This window comes from Dermochelys coriacea, chromosome 14 (assembly GCF_009764565.3).
Source record: "Dermochelys coriacea isolate rDerCor1 chromosome 14, rDerCor1.pri.v4, whole genome shotgun sequence".
NCBI lineage: Eukaryota > Metazoa > Chordata > Testudines > Dermochelyidae > Dermochelys > Dermochelys coriacea.
Window position 1 is genome coordinate 38,094,733 of NC_050081.1, and position 21,234 is coordinate 38,115,966.

The 21,234-nt window shown below is 56.4% G+C and overlaps 2 protein-coding genes across 3 annotated transcripts; one reads left to right on the plus strand and one right to left on the minus strand.

The window, feature by feature from the left end:
- Positions 1–618: 618 nt before the first annotated feature.
- On the plus strand, positions 619–7,438 carry LOC119842533 (ictacalcin-like). 2 transcript variants are annotated; one of them, XM_038370795.2, is made up of 4 exons: positions 619–744; positions 2,366–2,535; positions 2,976–3,150; positions 5,113–7,438. In XM_038370795.2, the coding sequence occupies exons 1-3, from the start codon at positions 648–650 to the stop codon at positions 3,114–3,116; spliced, it is 408 nt and encodes a 135-aa protein (XP_038226723.1). In that variant the 5' UTR covers positions 619–647; the 3' UTR covers positions 3,117–3,150; positions 5,113–7,438. The 2 variants fall into 2 exon arrangements, with proteins under 2 accessions (XP_038226723.1, XP_043353087.1); XM_043497152.1 differs by lacking the exon at positions 5,113–7,438 and having other exon boundaries at positions 2,976–5,074.
- LOC119842662 (zinc-binding protein A33-like) lies at positions 7,089–18,445 on the minus strand. Its single transcript, XM_038371053.2, has 7 exons — positions 17,905–18,445; positions 11,749–11,868; positions 10,716–10,811; positions 9,329–9,562; positions 8,942–8,964; positions 8,028–8,332; positions 7,089–7,612 (listed from the first exon to the last, which is right to left on the minus strand). Exons 1-7 carry the CDS (start codon positions 18,211–18,213, stop codon positions 7,089–7,091), a joined length of 1,611 nt encoding a protein of 536 aa, XP_038226981.2. The 5' UTR covers positions 18,214–18,445.
- Between the last annotated feature and the right edge of the window lie 2,789 nt (positions 18,446–21,234).

The window sequence follows — 21,234 nt, forward strand, 5'->3', positions numbered from 1 at the left end:
TCAAGGGCCCTTCTAGCCCGACATGTTTATGATTCTATGAAGAATGATTCGAGGTCTGGAAGATGGAGGCACTCAGTCTGCTTGGATGACCCAAGAGAAGGTTAAGCGGTGGCTTGATCATGGTCTACAGCTCCCTGCGGGGGAGAGGCTCTCTGGTCCTACAGGGGGAGAGCATCTCTGCTAGCTGAGGGCTCCTTCACCTAGCGAACAAAGGCACAATGAGTCCCCAGCGGCTGGAAGGAGAAGCGAGCGGTGGCCACCGGGAGCCCCCCGGGAACTTTCTACTGCTGCAGTGCAAGGGGGGCTCCTCTGTTCACTGACATGAGCAGAGCCCTGTGAGTCAGCAGCCTGCAAGGCACAGGGTTCAAAGCCTCCTTCCGAACGTCCTGCGTGGCGCCCCCTAGTGGCAGCGCCAAAGGCCCCCCTGCCATGGGACGCTCTGTTGGGGGGAAGGGTAGAGCCCTGTGCTGGGGCAAGCAAAGTTCAAACTCCGGCTCCCCAGGTGCGTGTACGCTCTTAACGAGTCAGCACTGGTGTTATCTCCGGCTGGGAAAGACGCCAGCAATCGTCCAGCGCCTGGGCTCAGGAGATGGGGAGGGGTTTTCCATGGACGTGGGACTGGTTGCCTAACGAGAGGCTGGACTTGAATGAGAGCCAGATGCAAGGCGACATTAACTGACTGCCCCGGTGCAGGGCCGGACAGAGAGAGAAGAGAACGAAGGGGTGGGCTGTCATCCTGTGGAGGTAGGTTTCCCCCCTGCCCCTCAGTTTGGGGGTTGGACAGACTCTTAGAGTAAGAAGATGCAATAATTAGGGGGTTCAAGCGGGGGAGGCTGGGAGCCAGGACTTTTGGGTTCTATCCCCAGCTCGGGGAGTGGGGTCTAAGGGATTAAAGCAGCAGGGCTGGGAGCCAGGACTTCCTAGTTTCTATTCCTAGCTCAGGGACAGGGGAGGGCCCGGGTGGTTGGAGCACAGGACTTGGAGGAGGCTGGAGAGATGGGTCCTAATCTCAGCTCAACCCAAGCCCTCGGTGCCCTGTTATTGTGCCCACCAGTCCAACGCAGCGCACGGCCCCTTTGAGGATTATTTAATCCATCTTTTTAAAGAGCCTGGAGATTTTCAGAAGAGTGGAGAAAAAGCTAGCGAAAGGGCAGCTGATCTCCTCACTTCCTGTGCACAGCTCCAAATACTTGACTGAGTGACCATAGAGTTGTAGAAATGTAGACGAGAGAGATCGTCTAGCCCAGGTCCCCTGCACTGAGGCAGGACTAAGCATTACCTAGCCCATCCCTGCCAAGTGTTTGTCTAACCTGCTCTTAAAAATCTCCAGTGACAGAGATTCCACAACCTCCCTAGGCAATTTATCCCAGGAAGAAAGTTTCTCCTCATGTCCAACCTAAACCTCCCTTGCTGCAATTTAAGCCCACTGCTTTTTGTCCTAGCCTCACACGTTAAGGAGAACAATTTATCACCTTCCTCTTTACAACAACCTTTTACATACTTGAAAAATGTTCTCATGTCCCCCCTCGGTCTTCTCTTCTCCAGACTAAACAAACCCAGTGTTTTCAATCTTCCCTCAGAGGTCATGTTTTCTAGACCTTTCATCATTTTTGTTGCTCTTCTCTGGACTTTCTCCAATTTGTCCATATCTTTCCTGAAATGTGGCGCCCAGAACTGGACACAATACTCCAGCTGAGGCCTTATCAGCACAGAGTAGAGCGGAAGAATTACTTCTCGTGTCTTGCTTACAACACTCCTGCTAATACATCCCAGAATGATGTTCTCTTTTTTTGCAATAGTGTTACACTATTGACTCATATTTAGCCTGTGGTCCACTATGACCCCCAGATCCCTCTCCGCAGTCCTCCTTCTTAGGCAGTCATTTCCCGTTTTCCCAAGTGGAATACTTTGCATTTCTCCTCATTGAATTTCAGACCATTTTTCCAGTTTGTCCAGATCATTTTGAATTTTAATCCCATCCTCCAAAGCAGTTGCAACCCCTCCCAGCTTGGTATCATCCACAAATTTTACAAGTGTGCTCTCTGTGCCATTATCCATGTCATTTATGAAGATATTGAACAGAACCAGACCCAGAACAGATCCCTGCGGGACTTCGCTCAATATGACCTTCCAGCTTGACTGTGAACCACTGATTATTTATCTATCTATCTATCTATCTATCCGCAGACACCCCCTCTATCTAATCTAATCTAATCTATCCTACACTTGAGCGGGTCTGGCTGTCTCCAGCAATAGGCGATGTTGCCCAAGCAGATATTCCCCAGCAAGGCCAAGACATGGGCACCTGGCTGAGATCTCTGGGGCTAGTGGGACCCGAAAGGTGGCATCTGCCTTTGCTTTGCAGGTGGAAGGAAGCCGGCCGAGATGGCTGGGAAAGACTCTGAGCTGGAGAAAGGCCTCCATGCCATCGTGGGCACCTTCTACAAATACGCCAAGGACAAAGGCGGAGCCAAGGCTCTGGACCATGCGGCTTTCCAGAAGTTGCTCAGCAATGAGCTGAGCCATCAGCTCAAGGTGAGACCCGGGTACTCGCACCCCAAGGCACCAGCAGATGCCAACTGCTCACTGCTGGCAAAGGGGGCTCTGGTGGTGCCTCTCGAACCCGACCTGTAGCCCCCGGCTGCTGTCCCAGCCCTGGGATCTCCCCCACACCCAGCTCTGCCGATGCCCCTCAGTCCCGACCTGCAGCCCCTGCTACCCCGGCCCTGGGCTCCCCTTTTCCTGCCACCAGCTCTGATGATGCCCCTTAATTCTTAATTCACCCTTCCTTTATCCACTTCGGCCTCTAGCTTTAGCTCAGCAACACACACACACACACACACACACACACCCATGTAGCAGGTGTGATTCCCTCCAGCAGGGGCCATCCCTCCGCCACTGCCCCACCAGTCGCACCCTTCACTGGCCAGCTGCTTCCCCCACTGAGGCTTTGCCTTGTCTCCCTGGTGTTTCAGGAAGTGCAGAGCAAAGAGGCAGGGAAGGACCTGTTGAAGAAGATGGATACAGACAACAACCAGCTCATCTCCTTCGAGGAATATTGGGAGCTGGTCGCCTTAATCTGCCAAGCCATTGAGCGCTACAATTACAGAAAATAGTGACCGTTGAGCGGAGGCCAGTGGGGAAACCGAGGCAGGCTCCTAACTGGGCGACTCCCCTAAATCTTTCACCTACAGAAGTTAAAGCAAACCTGTCCCCCTCCCCCACCTCTAAACCCAGTTGCCCTAAAACTCACCAGCTCTCTCGGATACTGGAATCTGTCTGCCTACCCCCTGCTCCCACTGCCGGGATCTCCATTCCAGCCTGCACCTCCCACATCTCCCACTGCTGGGATCCCCACCCTGCGCTCCCCACATCTCCCCCATCTCCCGCCACCGGGATCCCCACCCCGCCCTGTGCTCCCCACATCTCCCACTGCTGGGATCCCACCCCGCCCTGTGCTCCCCACATCTCCCCCCCTCTCCCATCACCGATATCCCCACCCTGCCCTGTGCTCCCCACATCTCCCACCTCTCCCACTTCTGGGATCCCCACCCCGCCCTGTGCTCCCCACATCTCCCACTGCCAGGATCCCCACCCCACCCTGTACCCCACACATCTCCCACTGCTGGGATCCCACCCCGCCCTGTGCTCCCCACATCTCCCCCCTCTCCCATCACCGATATCACCACCCTGCCCTGTGCTCCCCACATCTCCCCCCTCTCCCATCACCGATATCCCCACCCTGCCCTGTGCTCCCCACATCTCCCACATCTCCCACTGCCAGGATCCCCACCCCACCCTGTACCCCACACATCTCCCACTGCTGGGATCCCACCCCGCCCTGTGCTCCCCACATCTCCCCCCTCTCCCATCACCGATATCACCACCCTGCCCTGTGCTCCCCACATCTCCCCCCTCTCCCATCACCGATATCCCCACCCTGCCCTGTGCTCCCCACATCTCCCACCTCTCCCACTGCTGGGATCCCCACCCCAGACCTGCTGTGTGGGGGGGAGGGGGGTGCCCCCCACTGGAGGGAATCAGACCTGCTGTGTGGGGGGGAGGGGGGTGCCCCCCACTGGAGGGAATCAGAGTTGGGGGGGTGAGCTACAATCTAGCCCAGGGGTGGGCAAACTGTTTGGCCCGAGGGCCACATATGTGAATAGAAATTGTAATAGGGGGCCATGAATGCTCACAGAATTGGGGTTGGGGTGTGGGGGGGGAGGGCTCTGGTTGGGGATGCGGGCTCCACGGTGGGGCCAGAAATGAGGAGTTCAGGGTGTGGGAGGGGGCTCTGGGCTAGGGTAGGGGAGTGGGGTGGGGAGAGGAGGGGAGGGTGCGGAGGGCCCCGGCTGGGGGTGCGGGCTCAGGGGTGGGGCTGGGGATGAGGCGTTTGGGGTGCAGGAGGGGGCTTCAGGCTGGGATCGAGGAGTTCAGAGGGAGGGAGGGGGATCAGGGCTGGGGCAGGGGGTTGGGGCGTGGGGAGAGACTCAAGGGTGCAGGTTCCCAGCGGCACTTACCTCAAGCGGCTCCTGGAAGCAGCAGCATGTCCCTTCCCCGGCTCCTGCCCTCAGGCACTGCCCATGCAGCTCCCATTGGCGTGCTGGAGGGGGCCATTGGAGCGGGGCCATCCTGTGGCTTCCGGGAGTCGTGTGGTGCGGCCCCAACCCTGCATCCCAGGCTGTAGTTTGCCCACCCCTGGTTTATGGGGGGTTTTCCAGCTCAGTTGACACAGATATTACCTAGCATTGGTCCCTGGGGGACCCCACTAGAAACAACCCCATTAGACGACAATTCCCAGCAAAAATTACTTTTGGGGATCTATCAGCAAGCCAGTTTTGAAGCCATTGGATGTGGGCTGCATTGGTTTTTGCCTAGGGCTAATTCTTGAGTCAGGCTGTCGTGCAGGGCTAAGTCAAATGCCTTCCATAAGTGATGTCAGCTTTCCTTTGAGTGTTCGATGTCAACACAGTAATCTTTATTTACCTAACTGGGGAGCTCATAAAAAAAACCGCAATACTGAGTTTGTCTGACACGACCTATTTGCCAAGAAACCAGGCTGATGGGAAACTAACACAAGGTGCCAGTGTCTCTTTGTTCATTTCGCCTTAGGCCACGTGGGTATGTCTTGCTACGTGTTGCAACATATGACAGATTCCAGGCCAAATTCCCGGCTGATGGCGAACTACCCTTGATTCAACGGAGTTCGAGCCACTTACCCGAAGGCTTCACTTGGCCCTGACTTCCTGGGAAGAGACGTTCCCACATCTGTACCTCAGGCAATCTGCGAGGTCAAGAGTGCACAGAGGCAGCCCTCCCTGGGCTAGATCCACAGCCGGTGTCAATCGGACCTCGATCCATTGGGGCCCATGGAGCCAGAGCCCCAAGTGGTGCAAGTCAGTGCTGGATTCAACCGAGCTCCACCCGGTCGCACCAAGGGACCATCTGGCACCTTTGCCTTCCAGCCCAGCTCATCTTCAACGTTCATTGCCAAGAGATGGCGGGAGACCCGTTTCCCCTGGGAACCTCACAACTCACTCAGAGGGCCAAGTCAGCGGTCTGCAACGGCTTATCCGTAAGGCTACGATTTTGTCATGGATATTTTTAGGAAAAGTCAGGGACAGGTCACGGGCCATAAACAAAAATTCACAGAAGCCGTGATCTGTCCCTGACTTTGACTAAAAACATCCCTGACAAAATGGGGAGGGAGGAAGGTCCAGCACCCTGCCCCATTTTATGCAACAGCTGGGAGCTGCGGCCCCCGCCCTCCCTGCCCAGTGGCTGGGAGCTGGGGAGGGGCCACCTGTGGAGCTGGGAGCTGGTGGAGGTCCCCCACCACCCACAGCAACTGGGAACTGTGGGGTCCCTCTCCTCCTGCAGGGGTTGGGAGTTGGAGGGTCCCCCACCTCCCATGGTAAGTAGGAGCTGATGGGGGGGGATCGCCATCCACAGCAGCTGAGCAGCTGCCAGGGTCCTCCTGCTGCCTGTAGGGCTGGGAGCTGGGGGGGGGTCCCCCACTTCCTGCAGGGGCTGGGCAGCTTGGGGAGCCCCCATGTCACGGAGGTCTCTGGAAGTCACGGATTCGTAGCCTTACGCATCTGACATGCTCAGCTGGTCCGAGGCCAGAAAAATCAATTTCTCCCCCAGGGAAGGAGAGAAGATGCATAATCCTATATGGGATTTGAACCTATATAATTAGGAATCCAGAGTCTGATGTGTACATCCAGAATGACCCCTCCAGAGTCAATGGAATCAGGGCTGAAGTCTGACCTCAGTGACCCCAGTGTAAACCCAGAATGACTCCACTTCAGCCAGCCGCGTGTACTTTCGAAGTATGCTAGCGTAAAGCAAAGTAAGTCCAGCAGTTTCACTAGATTTACGTTTTGTAAACCCAGAGTAAGAGAGGTTGGCTCCGTTGAATTACTCCAGGTTCCCATCAGCGTAACTGAGTAATAAACTGATGGATTTAGTTCAATGGATTTTTTGGGATGTAATTGAGGAATAACTCCAGAAAGGCCAATAGGGTTACTCCAGGTTTACACTGGGGTGTAATTGAGGAGCCAGTCCAAAAACCACATCGGATTTATGTTGGTGTGACTGCAAAGTAACTCTGCTGACTGCACCAGTGTTCTACTGGTACAAATCCAGAGTAACTCCAGTTAGTCCAGTGGAATTATTCCAGGTATGCTCATGTATCTGAGGAGTAAATCCATGAACTTCAATGGATTTACCTTAGTGTAAAGGGAGTAACTCCATTGCCTTTGCCTCTAGGTTGCAGGTTCGAATCCCATGGCTGTTGGATTGGATAAAACAAGGTGGTGGGATCTTGGCTTGTTCTAGGGAAGGGTCCCTGAAGCCATCATCACTGATCCGGCTGTTAACTAGCCCCCTGTCATTGGTGGATAAGCCAAGACTACCCGGGTCTCAAGAACTGAATAGAGAAGAATCCATCCAGGTGTAGGGCTCAGGCACATCAGCAGAGGGTGATGTGGGGCAACTTGGCCATGGCACCAAGATAGCTCCGATCAGGCCCCAGGGTCGGGGGATTGGCTGGCCCAGGGTGATGGGGCTTCTCCCCTCTAAGGGCGTCAGAGCTCCAGGTCCCACATGGAGAGGGGCTCGCTGGACTGGGTGCTCAGGAAGGGAACTAACTCCTCCGTGAAGGAGTCCTGGAAGGTGTGCAGATGGCTCAAGCTGGAGCTGTTGTAGAAGGACAACTGGCCGCCTTCGAAGTCCAGATACACCCCCACCTTCTCCAGCCTCCCACAGACGGACAGGGTGAGGCAGGGGTCTGTCAGAGCCCAGTACTGCCCCCCTCGCCGCTCGATGGCCCACACCCCTTCCCTGGCCCGGAAGCGGACACGCTTCTTGCGTTTCACGGACCTCCGGGCAGCACCCACCACCCAGTTGGGGCTGTCACCCACCCGCACCTCCCAGTAGAGCCGGCCGCCCGTGCAGCCCTCCCGCCCCACCACACAGGGGCTGGCCGTGAAGCGCTGGGGCTTACGGCGCCAGAACCGCCGGCCCGGGCTGAACTTCACACCGGTGGCTTCCTCGATGAGGACCAGGCTGGGGTGGGCCGAGTGGCAGTCCAGGGTGATGCAGGCTGGCACTGCAGGAAGAGAGAGGGAAAGGAAGGGGTTAATGGCTGGGCTGTGTTTCATATGCCCTGTACTGGCAGCAGGGGAAGGGGATTCCCCATCAAGTAAAGAGATATATTCTCCCCCAAGTCAATGCTGGCCCTATGGGAGCACTGTGTTACAGGGAGCATAGTAAAGGGTTCGGTAGGGGGAGCTTTCCCCTCACAGCCAGTGCTGACCCCAATACCCCACTGCAGGGCTAGGGGGCACTGTGCTGCAGGGAGCAGAGTGTGGGATGCATCTGGGGGCATGTAAATCAATACCATGGGAATGGCACCACCCCATCATATTCCTCTTTCTTAGCCTCTTCTTCCTCGGCCCCCAGCACCCCCTCCTGATCTCCCGCCCCGCTCCCCACAGCACAGAGCCCGAGTATGGTCACCTCACCTGGGTGGACTATCCCCAGTAGCTCCTTCCAAGCATAGAACTGCAGGGGTCCCTTAAACTCCCCGAGGTTCAGGTCCACAGGAACCACCCCATCGTCTTCCTCTTCCTTAGCCTCTTCTTCCTCGGCCCCCTCCTCGTCTTCCTCCTCTTCCACCTCAGGTTCCTCATCTTCCTCATCCTCTTCCCCTTCCTCCTCTTTCTCACATTCGTCGGTGTCGTCATCACTGGTTCTCAATTCCTCTTCCGCCCCCACCTCATCCAGCTTCTCCGCCTCCTTCCCCTGGGCTCGCTGCCCCTCACGGACCCTGTGGAAAAGCTTGAGGGTTGACGTGAGTGGCCCTACTGTGGTTTTCGAGGATAACGGCCTACCACCGCCAGCCAATGGGGTGATGAAGGGAACAGCCTACCCACCACTGCCAGACAATGGGGTCACAAGGATAACGGCCTACCGACCACTGTCAACCAATGGCATCATGAGGGTACTGGCCTATGTACCGCCGCCAGCGAGCGGAGTTACTGCTTTAGCTCAGGTGTAATGTCTGGCATGTGTGTGATCAGCTGGCCTGCAGAAGACAAAAGCCTACTACAGCTACTAGTTTATGGTGGTACTCCCATATGTCAAGTGGTAGAGCTCAGAGTTCGCTGTGTGCTCATGAGAGGATAGTAACCTACTATGGCTGCCAGGTAAGGGTGCTACTCCTGGAGCTCAAGTGGTAGAGTTCAGGGTGTGCTGGTCCATGTGAGAGAACAGCTTATCCCTGCGACCAGCTAGATGGAGTCGCTCCTGTTGCTCACACGGTAGCGGCCCCTCCTCCTATGTCTGGTGGACCCTGGATTGAACCCTGCAGGTGACCTATGAACTCAAACTTTCTCATGGAAATTTTGAGTGGGGGGACAAACCCAAAGATACTCACCTCTCCATCAGCTCCTTGGCATCCTGGATGAGAGGAGAAAAGGGATGGAAATGAGTCAACACCCGAAGGAGCTACCTCCGCCTCCCCCCACCTCTGTCTATGGGAGAAACTCTGTTTTGCAGCCCCATAACTGCGGCTTCACCCCAGTCAACAGGACCCTTGTTTCCTCCCTGGACCAAGTTTTGGTCCCCATCTCTGTTCCCTTTCAGTCCTATCAACCCGCATTGACCCATCTCTGCGGGCACCCATACCCCAGCTCTTCTCCCCTGCCCCCTGCAAAGACCTATCCTACCCCCCAGGCTAGCTCTGCCCCAGTTCTGCCCCCCTCCAGCCTTCCCTGTCCCCTCCCAACCCTCCCCCAGCCAAGGTCTGGCCCTTTCCCCTCACCTTGAGGAAGCCAATATTGTCCTTGCGCTCCAGCCCCACGCGTACCCTGGAGAGGGTCTCGGTCCACGAGGCCACTTTCCCATTCAGCTCCTGGAGCTTCTCCTCCATCTGCACCAGGTTCTTCTTCCGCTGCTGCTCCAGCGCCTCCTTCAGGCCCAGCTCCCGCAGACTCAGCAGCTGGTGCATCTTCTCAAACTCCCCCGAGATGTGGTCCAACAGGGAGTCGGAGCAGCTCTAGGTGAGGCAAGAGTGTGGGGGGACAGGATGGAGACCTCAGTGGGTGTCTGATCCATCAGGCACCAGACCTACTTCTGCACCAGGGATGGGCAAACTTTTTGGCCTGAGAGCCACATCTGGGTGGAGAAATTGTATGCAGGGCCATGAATGTAGGGCTGGGGCAGGGGGTTGGGGTGTGGGAGGAAACGCGGGGTGTGGTCTGCAGGAAGAGGCTCAGGGCAAGGGGTTCGGGTGCAGGAGGGGACTCAGGGCAAGGTGTTGGGGGCTCAGGTCAGGGAGTGGGGTGCAGGAGGGGGTTCAGGGCATGGAGTTGGGGAGGAGGAGGTTTGCAGGGTGCAGCAGGGACTCAGGGCAGAGGGTTGGGGGCTCAGGGCACGGGGTTGGGGGCAGGAGGGGTTCGGGGTGTGGCGGGGGCTCAGGACAGGGGTTTGGGGTGCAGTAGCGGTGCGGCAGGGGGTTAGGGGACTCAGGGCAGGGGGGTTAGGGTGCGGGGTGCAGGAGGGGTTCAGGGTGTAGGCACCACAAGCGGCTCCGGGGTGGCAGCAGAGTGCAACGGGGCTAAGGCAGGCTCCCTGTCTGCCCTGGCCCCGTGCAGCTCCCGGAAGTGGCCAGCATATCCAGCAGTGGCTCCTGGGGGTGGGGTTGGGCAGGCAGCTCTGCTGTGCGCCGACCTCGCTTGTGGGTACCACCCCCAGAGCTCCCATTGGCCGCAGTTTCCCATTCCCAGCCAATGGAAGCTCTGGGAGGCGGTGCCTGCAGACGAGGGCAGCATACAGGGCCCGCTGCTCTGCCCCTCCCACAGGGGCCGCAGGGATGCAGTGCCAGCCAATTCCTGGAGCAGCGCAGGGCCTGGGCAGGCAGGGACCCTGACTTAGCCCCATTGCACCATGGGGCTGGCAATCCCACGAGCCGGATTGAAAGCCCTGATGGGCTTGATATGGCCAGCAGGCCGTAGTTTGCCCTCCCCTGTTCTACACCAAGGCCCATTGCAGGCTGAGGAGAGAACCCAGGAGTCCTGGATCCCAGGCACCCCTCCCTGCTCTGACCACTAGACCCCACTCCCCTGCCAGAGCTGGGGAGAGAACCTAGCAGTCCCGCCCTCCCTGGATCAAGCCCTTGTGCCCATCTAGCCTGGTATCCAGCCTAGTACCTGCAGCTCTGTTATGTTCTCCTGCTGGTGGCACTGGCTCTGCACCAGCCTCTTGAGACCTTCCTGCAGGGGCTGCAGAGACGCCTTGAGCTGTTCCTGGGCAGCAGAGATCCGGGGTCACCGGTTGGAGGGGGGACCTGCTGCCACCCCATTGAGATTCCCCGCCCAGCAATGGGATTTCAGTCCCAGATCCCTCCCGGGAATTTCAGACCAGCCCAGCCCTTCCCATTGGCTGCCCTTCCCCAAATCCCTGCCTCCCAGGAACGGGCAGCCAATCAGAGCTGCTGCAGGTGGCAGGCGGAATGTGCTACCTTCCCCCACCCGGGAGGAGTTTTCAGGTAGGGGAGGAGGGAGCAGAAAGATCCTGACAGTTCCAGCCACAGCATAGTCCACCCCCCCCCCACCACACTGGGAGCAATGGGTCAGACTGCGCTCACCCCCCTCACAATAGGTCAGTCCACTCCCACCCTCTCCTGTTGACAATAGATCAGTCCACTTCCTACTATGAGCAAGAGGGTCAGTCCTCTCTCCCCTCTTCCCCTCTGAGCAATGGGTCAGTCCACTCCCCTCTTATCCATGAGCAGTGGGTCAGTCCACTCCCCCCCTGAGAGCAATGAGTCAGTCTGCTTCCCCCCTCCCCCTGTGAACGATGGGTCAGTCAGTCCACTCCCCTCTTGGCAGTGGATCAGTCCACTAGCACAAGCCCTGGGAGGGGGAGGGATGAAGTGCAGGGTGGGGGCAGGACTGACACGTGGCTGATAGTGATCAGCACCGATGTGGGGTCTCCACTTGTCTCTGGGGCGGGGGGCCCAGAAAGCTCCGACGTGGGGATGGGGGCACTGGGTTCACCTGGGGCTTGAAGTGGCAGACTTAAAGGCTGGGCTGGGAAGCAGCCAGAGGCAGGCTGGGGTGGGCAGAAATGAACCCACTGGACCCTGCCTAGAGAACCCAGGAGTCCCGGTTCCGCCCCTCCCTCCCCCCAACCTCTGAACCCCACTCCCCTCCCAGAGAACCCAGGCATCCTGGCCCTCACCTGATATTTCTGGACGGCGTTTTTGATGGGCAGGAAGTCGTGGCCGCGGTGCTGGGGCAGGTCCCGGCAGATCACGCACACGGGCCCCTCGTCCTGGCTGCAGAAGAGTTTGAGCGGCTCCTCGTGCTCTGCGCAGAAATACCAGCTCCCGCCTCCGCCCGGCTGGGCCCCCTCATCCAGTTTGAGCAGCCGGGCTTTCTCCGCCAGGCTGCACAGGGCCCGGTTGAGGGCCACCCGGCGCAGGGCAAAGGGGCACCGGCACTCGGGGCACAGTCCCCGGCGCTGTCCCTTGGGGACACAGGGCTCCAGGCAGGCGGCGCAGAAACTGTGTCCACACTCCAGCATGCGGGGGTCCCGGAATAGGGACAGGCAGATGGGGCAGAGCAGATCCTCCGTGAAACTGGAGACTTCCCTAACTGAGGCCATCACAGGATGGGGACGTCCCTTCTCCTCAGGGCCAGGACACTGCTGGGGTGGGACGTCCCTTCTCCTCAGGGCCGGGACGCTGCTGGGCCGGGACGTCCCTTCTCCTCGGGGCTGGGTCCTTGCTGGGCCAGGACGTCCCTTCTCCCCCGGGACTGGGCTGCCCTGTCTCTGCCCCCAAGCCCGGAGGCACTGGAGCCGGCTGCAATGCAATGTGGCCAGGCTGCAGCTGCAGCAGGACCCTCCTCCTCTGCTGACACAGCGATTCCTCTTGTGGCTGCAAGGTGCCTGCATCCTGCCTTCCCTCCCCCCGCCCCCCCAGCCCTGACTCAGCACCTCTGTTTTCACCATGCCTCCCTTTAACCATCGCCTCTCCAGGGCTGCTGGAAATGACTATGCACCTCTGAGATTGGCTCAGCCAGCTGCCCTGGCTGTGCAGACAATGTGGGGGGGGGGGGTCATGGTGAAGTCATTTTGGGGGACAGACTGAGCAAACTCCTTCTCCCCCCCTTCCTGAAACTTCCCCACAGCAAGCCATGAAGCCTGGGAGCCAGGACTCCTGTGTTCTATCCCCAGCTCTGGGAGGGAAGTGGGGGCTAGTGGGTTAGAGCGGGGGGGCTCAGAGCCAGGACTCTTGGGTTCTGTTCTGAGCTCTGGTTTATTTGATTCATACAGTTTGAAAATGTCCTCGTAACCAGGTTAATATCGTCCAAAGACTCAATAAAATCCGCTACTCATGCAACATGCAATCAAATGCCGGTGTCCTGCCTGCTGGGCAATCCGGGTACATTTCCGTGGCTTGTCTCTCACACTGGCAGGCTAGAGAGGCTGGATCCTGGTGGCTTCGCTCTCCATCAAATCTTCCCCTCAAAATATATGGCAGCTTTTCCTCTGAATCCGAATCTCCGAGGGCTGGGATCGTCTGCACAGATGCACCCCAGGTGGTCATCAGTGCCACATGATAGATCCATCATGAACTGTGTCTAGAAAAGAAAAATAGTTGAATATTGATACCTTGCAGAGATGCAGCCAGCTCTGGGGTGGGGCAGCTGGGCAACAGCCGCACAGCAACACCACACAGGAATGGCTTGCCCAGCACTGAGATGCAGCCACCTCAGGGGTGAGTCTTGGCTCCCCCATGGTGTCTCCTAAAGGTAGGTCTGTGACACTGCACCCTATATGCATCATAGTGACATGATTATGACATAATTATGATGTATTTTGTACAAGATGTGTCATGTGAAGTGTCTATGAAAAGTTGTTATTTGCTGGATATGATTATCCTATTTGTATGCATGTATCATTTGTGTATCTGAAGTTATGAATATTGACTGTGTAGCTGTATTTCAAATGGGCTTACTCTGGGTAACACCCACAACTAGTCTTCCAGGTACAACAATGAAGACGCTAGACAGTGCTGATGGCTCATCAACAAAGACAATGGATCATAGAAGAACTTAGCCTTCCTGCAAACGTTTCAGCCAGCCTATGAGTAATGGCTGCTATGCCCCAGCAAGGGCATGTGACCAGACCACATGACACTCAACTCCAGTTTGGTGCCTGTATTCTGCCATAAACCAGGCTGGGAATTTAGCTTGAAACAAAGGGGTTCCCGCTGTGTGGAGAGACTATATGAGGTGGGGCATGGCATCATGACTGGTCTTCACTCCCCCACAACTCAACACCTCACATGACACATGACACAGGGAGCTGGCAAATTGGCTCTTGTCACCTGAATGTCCTTGAGTGGCTTAGGTAAAGCACTCAGGTAGCTCAGTTGTGTGTATGGCACCACCTGCTGTTGTGTAGGGTGATAACAGGGCCTGGAGTGGCTGGCTGAGTCACCAGCAGAGCTGCATGAGAAGGGCCAGCCCAGTTAAATGGTTAGGGTCACAGCAGTTCCCATGGCTCCCAAACTGCAGTCCGGGGGTGACAATCCATCACAAGGACAAGGGTGAGAAAGCAGCCTGACCTGCTTGGATGGTCCCCAGCATTTCCTGCCAGGCCTCAAAGTCCAGAGAGTCCTTGAATTCCTCGAGAGCTGGGTCCACAGCAACAATATCCCCATCTTCATCTTCATCTCCCTCCTCCTCCTCGCCATTAGCATCATCTTCATCTCCCTCCTCCTCCTCGCCATTAGCCACATTTTCATCTTCATCAGTCCAATCATCTTCATCGCTGCTGGACCCTTCGTCACTTGCACCATCCTCTTCCTCCTCCTCCTCCTCACCGCGGCTTGACTGATCCACCCGGACTCTACAAAGAGAGAAATCTACTACAGCAGCCACGTGTGCGTGTGCACACAGATCTCTCTCTCTGCGCACATACAGATCTCTGTGTGTGAGGGCAGATGTGTGTGTGACTCCATGTGCAATTGTGTGTGTGTGTGTGTGTGTGTGTGTGTGTACAGATTTCTGTGTGACTCCATGTGTGATTGTGTGTGTGTGTCAGTACCACAAAGAGAGGAACACGCAGACCAAGACAGTAGCCCTAAAAAAGAAGTGGGGGAGGGGCGGGGACACACTCACCTTCTCATCAGCTCCTTGATGCCCTAGATTAGCAAGAAAGGGACAGGATTAACCCCTGGAACTACCCACCACAGTAACACTCCATGCCCCCTTGTGGGTGAGATACCAGCCCTATGGGACAGCCCTTTCCCACCTCCCCCTGCTCAGCTCCAATTCCTACCCCTGCCTCATCCAGCCACTACTGTCTCCAGCTACTTTCCCTCCATACCCCTTCTTCTGCATGTTCCTCATGTCATACACCTGCCCATCACCCCTAACCTGCTTCTGCCTCGACAGCCTGTTCCCCTCCCAGAGACTCCAGGAGTCCTGACTCCCAGCCCCACTGCTCTAACGCACTAGACCCCACTCCTCTCCCAGAGCTGGGGATAGAACCCAGGAGTCCCAGCTCCCAGCCCCATTACACAATCTTCCATCCCACAGCTCTGTCATGCAGCGCCTCCCAGCCATGTTCCCATCTCCTGGCAGAGGACATCCCGCCTTACCCTGAGGAAGACTGTGTGATCTGAGGTGTCCAGCCCCGCCCGGCCCTGGACAGGGTCTCGCTATGAAAGATCACTTCTTCATCCAACTTCTTCAGCCTCTCCTCCATCTCCACCCAGTTCTCCTCCTTCAACCTCCCCACAGTCTCTTTCATGCCCTGCTCCTTCTCCTGCAGGAGAACCCCAAACTCCTTGGCGATATAGCCCAAGAGGTCCTGGGCACAGCTCTGCAGAGGGTGGAGAAACCAGCAGGAGGTTCAAAACACATCACCGACAGAGCGTTTGCAGGAGGCAGGATGATTGGTGCCTCAGTTTCCCCAACTGTACAGTGGGGAGAACTGCACTTCCTTACCTCACAGGGGGGCTGGGAGGGTGAGCACAGGAAAATGGAGTGAGATGGGAATTTATTTGATAAAACGGTTTTTATAGAAAAATTCGGAACAATAGAAACTGTGCGTGAAACAGGGTTTGGACATGACAAATCTCCTAAATCAGGAAAAGTTTGGCAGGGAAGGTGAGCTAACGGGCCAGGCCCTGTTAATTTAGGGACAGTCACTGACTCCTAACAATAATAATACCTAGCACTTTTCATCCTCAGATCTAGCAGCCCTTGACAAGTTTTCCTGGCTCTGCCAATGTCTGGGTCTGCTCTGTAATCCTGAGTCTTGGCTACTGGCCCTTCATTAATGAGCACTCGTCAAAAACCAGACTTGTGGGAAAGGCTGATTTTTCAAAAGGGGGGTTTCCAAAGGAAGTCAGTGTCATAATCCCTGTCTGACAGGTAGAGAAACTGAGGCACGGATTGGGGCAATGACTGGCCCAAGGTCATCCAGTGGCAGAGCCAGGAATAGAACCCAGGTGTACTGAATTCCTTGCCAGTGCTTGAGCCACTAGAGCAGGAGTGGGCAAACTTTTTGGCCTGAGGGCCACATCTGGGCATGGAAATTGTACGGTGGGCCATGAATGCTCACGAAATTGGGGTTGGGGTGTGGGAGGGAGGGAGGGCTCTGGCTGGGGGTACAGGCTCTGGGGTGGGGCCAGAAATGAGGATTTCAGGGTGTTAGAGGGATTCCGGGCTGGGCCATGGGGTTGAGGTGTAGGGGGGGCTCCAGCTGGGGGTGCTGGCTCTGGGGTGGGGCTGGGTATGAGGAGTTTGGGGTGCAGGAGGGTGCTATAGGCTGGGACCAAGAGATTTGGAGGGTGGCTGGGGCAGGGGGCTGGAGCACAGGATAGGCTCAGGGGTGCAGGCTCTGGGTGGCGCTTACCTCAAGCAGCTCTCGGAAGCAGCAGCGTGGCCAATGGAAATTGCGGGGGCAGCGCATGGGGCAGGGGCAGCACGCAGAGCCCCCTGGCTTCCCCTAAACATAGGAGCCGGAGGGGGGACATGCCACTGCTTCCGGGAGTCACAGCATGCGTGCGTGGAGTGGACCCCGACCCTGCTCCCCCGGTTGGAGCAGGGCAAGCCACAGACCCTGCTCCCCAGCAGGAGCTCGAGGGCCGGATTAAATTGGTTGGCGGGCCGGATGTGGCCCGCGGGCTGTAGTTTGCTCACCCCTGCACTAGGATATGTGGCATTGCTCTCCTAGGCTTATATGCATGGTCCAGCCACTAGGAGGTGACAGCGAGCCCACACTGTAAATGTGGGTTAAAGCCTGACCCCATCTCGAGACCATACAAGGGGGATTTTGGCAATACCTCCAGCTCTGCTATGTTCTCTTGCTGGCAACACTGGTCCTTAGTGGCTGAATTCAGATTGTCCTTCAGGGGGACAAGAGATGCCTTCAGCTTGTCCTGGGCAGCAGAGAAACCCACCTGTCAGCGATGGTTTTTTACCCTTTCCTCACAGGTCAGGTTTTCTCAACCTTTGATCATTTTCGTTGCTCCCCTCTGGACTCTCTCCAGTTTGTCCATGTCTTTCCTAAAGTGCAGCACCCAGAACTGGATGCAACACGGCAGCTGAGGCCTTACCAGTGCCGAATAGAGTAGGACAATGACCTCCCGCGTCTTACCTACGACACCTGTTAATACTCCCCAGACTATCAGCCTCTTTTGCAACCGCATCACCTTGGTGACTCATCTTCAGTTTGGGAGCCACTGGAGCCCCCAGTCCCTTTCCAGCAGCTCAACCACCTGGCCTGTCGTTCCCGGATTTGCAGCCATGCATTTGATTTTTTTCCTTCCGAGTTTAGTACATTGCACGTGTCTTTATTGAATTTCATCTTGATTTCCGAAACCCCTTCTCCAGTGACATAGCGAGGAGTCCCCCCATAATGAACCGGCCCCCCAGGTGATGTAACGAGACAGGAGCTGTGCTAGGGACTGAGTCCAGGAGCATCCCCCAGCCTAGTTTGACCTACTTAGACCCCAAATTTCCCTCCCAGAGCCAGGGATAGAACCCAGGAGTCCTCATGTCCAGCCTCTATCTTCCAACCCAGTAGATCCCACTCCCAGAGAACCCAGGCGTCCTGGCTCCCAGACCCCCTGCTCTAACCACTAGACCCTGCTCCCCACTCAGAGAACCCAGGCGTCCTGGTTCTCAGACCCCCCCCACTCTAACCGCTAGACCTCACTCCCCTCCCAGAGAACCCAGGCATCCTGGTCCTCACCTGATATTTCTGGACAGCGTTTTTGATGGGCAGGAAGTCATGGCCTCGGTGCTGGGGCAGGTCCCGGCAGATCACGCAGATGGGCCTCTTGTCCCGGGTGCAGAAGAGTTTGAGGGGCTCCTCGTGCTCCGGGCAGGTGGACCATCCAGACCCTCTTCTGCCCGGCTGGGCCCCCTCATCCAGTTTGAGCAGCCGGGCTTTCTCCGCCAGGCTGCACAGGGCCCAGTTGGTGGCCACACTGCGCAGGGCGAAGGGGCGCCGGCACTCGGGGCACAGCCCCCGGCGCTGCCCCTTGGGGACGCAGGGCTCCAGGCAGGCAGCACAGAAGCTGTGTCCACACTCCAGCATGCGGGGGTCCCGGAACAGGGACAGGCAGATGGGGCAGAGCAGATCCTCGGCCAGGCTGGACACATCCAGAGCAGACGCCATCCCAGCCCCGCGCCCTGAAATGTCCCCAGGCCAGGCGGAGCCACGGGCACGGGGCTTTTGCTTTCATTTCCAGCACACACATATACACAGCCCTGCCAGAGGAAAGGAAGAGCCCAGCAGCTGTCACCGCCTCGCACACTTCCGCCGACAGCCCAAAGTTCAGCTTGTTTTGTTTGCATTAGTCATAAACAATGTCCAGAGCTGGAGGTAGAATCCGGGAGTCCTGGCCCTCCCCGGCTCTAACCCACTAGACCCCACTCCCTTCCCAGGGCTAGGGAGAGAACCCAGCACTCCTGGCTCCCAGCTCCCCCCGCTGCTCTAACCACTGGACCCCACTCCCCTCCCCTCCCACAGCTGGGGAGAGAACCCAGGAGTCCTGGCTCCCAGCTGTAACCACTGGACCCCACTCCCTTCCCCCAGCTGGGGATAAAGCCCAGGAGTCCTGGCTCCCAGCACCCCCCCGCTCTAACCACTGGACCCCACTCCCCTCCCCTCCCACAGCTGGGGAGAGAACCCAGGAGTCCTGGCTCACCTGCTCTACTTCCATCCAACCTCTCCCTAAACCAATGTGTACAGGGGTCTGGCGGGGGGGTACAAGAGATCAAAACTTCCACTCCCCAGCAGGAGACACCAGCCGCTTTCTACACCCCTAATCCCTCCCGGAGCAGAGGCTGCAATGAGGGTTTCCACCAGTAGGGTGCAGTCGTGCTCTGAGGTACGACGTAACCCCTGCTCCCTCCCCCCCACCCCACCCCACCCAGTCTCAGGGTGCTGCTCAGTTTACGGGGACCCTCCTAACTTGCTGCAACTTGCTTTCGTCCGTTTGTTTTTCCACTCCCCTCTTTTCAGTCTCTCTTCTCCACCCCACCTCCCTCTCCCCAGTTCATGGCCTGCTCCCCAGCTCTGAACCAGGTCTTCCCACCCTGCAGCAACTCTCCTCTGTTCATTTGCTTTCCTCCCCATTCCCCCCACCCCTAGCCCTCACGCCCCTGGTCCCAGTTTGTAGCCAGGTCCTACCAACTTTCAGCCACTTTCTCTTTTTCTTCCCTCATCTGCCTCCATCCCTCTGTCCTCAGTTTTGTGACTGGGTCCCCTCCCCGCCTGCTGCCACTTACCTGTATTTGTTCTGTCTCTATTTCCAGCCCTTTTCCCCCTAGTTTGGAGCTGGGTCCCGCCAACCGGCAGCAACTTTCCAGGTTTTTCTCTCATCCGTTTGTTCCTTGACTCTTCCTTTTCTTGTTCCCTTTGCTCGGTTTCTTTCTTTGTTCGCCATTCCCCTCTTCCCAGCTTGTAACAGGTTCTCCAACCCACCAGTTTTCACTCTCTCTCTCCTTCTTTCATTCCTTTTTTCCCTTTTCTTTCCTTCTTTCAGGGCCGGCATTAGGGAAAATAGCACCCTAGGTGAACTTGTTTTTTGGCACCCCTAGCCCGTGTGTGTGCGGTGCCCCCCACCATTGCTCCGGCCCCTGTGGGTGCACCCCATTGCCCCTGGCTCCCCACCCTCTAACCCCTGCACCCCTAATCCCTGCATTCCCCTTTCACCCCTAACCCCTGCACTGTGCCCCGTGCCCCAATCCCTGTATTGTGCCCCCTGCATCTCTAACCCCTGCACCCCATCCTGTGCCCCTAATCCCTGCACTCCCCCCTTCACCCCAACCCCCCCATCCTGCGCCCAGATGGGGAAACTGACCTGGATACATGGATGCACTGCTGCTCGCTCCACAGGACGCTGCTCCTCCACGCCCCCCAGGGGACTGTGAGGAGGGGAGTAAGGAGTGACGGCAGGGCTCCTGGCATCCAGGTCACTTTCCCCACCTGGGCTGCATAAGGGGAGGGCAGAAGAGCAGCAGGGAGCAGCGCAAACACCTCTGCACTGCCACATGGTGCCCCCTCTGACCACAGCGCCCTGGGCAGTCACCCGGGTGGCCCACCCCCAAGGCCAGCCCTGCCTTCTTTTCCCTTCCTTCCATCCCTTTTTCTCCCATGTTGTAGCCTGTAGTACCCAAGGTTCCCTCCTAACCCGCACTGGCTTTCATTCTCTCTCATTCTCATTTTGTTACTCCTTTTCTCACTACTTCATTCTTTCTTTTCTAAATAGCCACATCTCTTCTTCCCCAGTTTGGATCCAGGTCCCCTCCCAACTTGAAGCAACATTCATTCCTACCCATGCCAGAGAATCTCACCCAGCAATTCTGGCATCAAGCCCATATCTGGTGGTTGAGCTAAAATGTATTTTTGATAAGACCAATTTTATCTTGATTTACAGACTCCAGGTAATTAGGAATCCACCAGGTTCCTAAGTAAGTTGTTCCAGTCGTTAATTACCCTCCATTAAATAATTGCACCATTTTTGTAACCTGAATGTGTCTAGCTTCAAATTCCAGCCATTGAATTTGAATTTTGGCTCATTCTACCTTTGTATACTAGATTAAAAAGCCTTCTGCACTAAATTTTTGCCCCATGTGGACCATGATCAAATCACCTCTTAACCTTCTCCTGGATAAACTAAATAGATCGGGCTTGTTTAGTCTGTCACTATAATGCAGGTTTTTCAAACCTGGAATCGTCCTTGCGGCTGTTTACTGAAACCAGGGGTGCCAGAACCGGGGAGGTCAGGGGGGACCATGCCTGCCCACTTTTTTACATTGGCTTAGTTTAGGGACGGAGGGCTGCATTGCCCCCTCAAACTGAATAGTGTAAGTCCCAGAACAAATCCAGTTAGACACACCCTCATTCAATAATGATTTCCCATTGAAAACTATGTCTTGAGATTTATCAGTATGTCAGTTTTTACCCATTTCATGTGGGCTACATTGATCATTTTTAATTGGAATGTTGTGTGGTAAAAAAGTCTCATTGTATTATGTCAACAGAGTTACCTTTCTCAACATTGTGTATATAGAACAATCAACCAAAGTTGTGAAATCATCAAAAAAAAAAACAGTACCAAGTTTGTCTGACAAAACTTTACAACCTAATTCCCACAACTTTTGATGAGGAAAACAACCTCAAGGAGACATG

Bases quoted from the DNA above. Each gene is read 5' to 3' on its own strand.
- LOC119842662 (XM_038371053.2), bottom strand. From the start codon at position 18,213: ATGGCGTCTGCTCTGGATGTGTCCAGCCTGGCCGAGGATCTGCTCTGC. The intron at 9,563-10,715 runs GTACTAGGCTGG...TGCCTCACCTAG, and splicing joins AGAACATAACAGAGCTGCAG to AGCTGCTCCGACTCCCTGTT. The intron at 8,333-8,941 runs GTGAGTATCTTT...GCTTTTCCACAG, and splicing joins GCCAAGGAGCTGATGGAGAG to GGTCCGTGAGGGGCAGCGAG.
- LOC119842533 (XM_038370795.2), top strand. From the start codon at position 648: ATGAGAGCCAGATGCAAGGCGACATTAACTGACTGCCCCGGTGCAGGG. The intron at 745-2,365 runs GTAGGTTTCCCC...TTTGCTTTGCAG, and splicing joins TGGGCTGTCATCCTGTGGAG to GTGGAAGGAAGCCGGCCGAG. The intron at 2,536-2,975 runs GTGAGACCCGGG...CTGGTGTTTCAG, and splicing joins AGCTGAGCCATCAGCTCAAG to GAAGTGCAGAGCAAAGAGGC.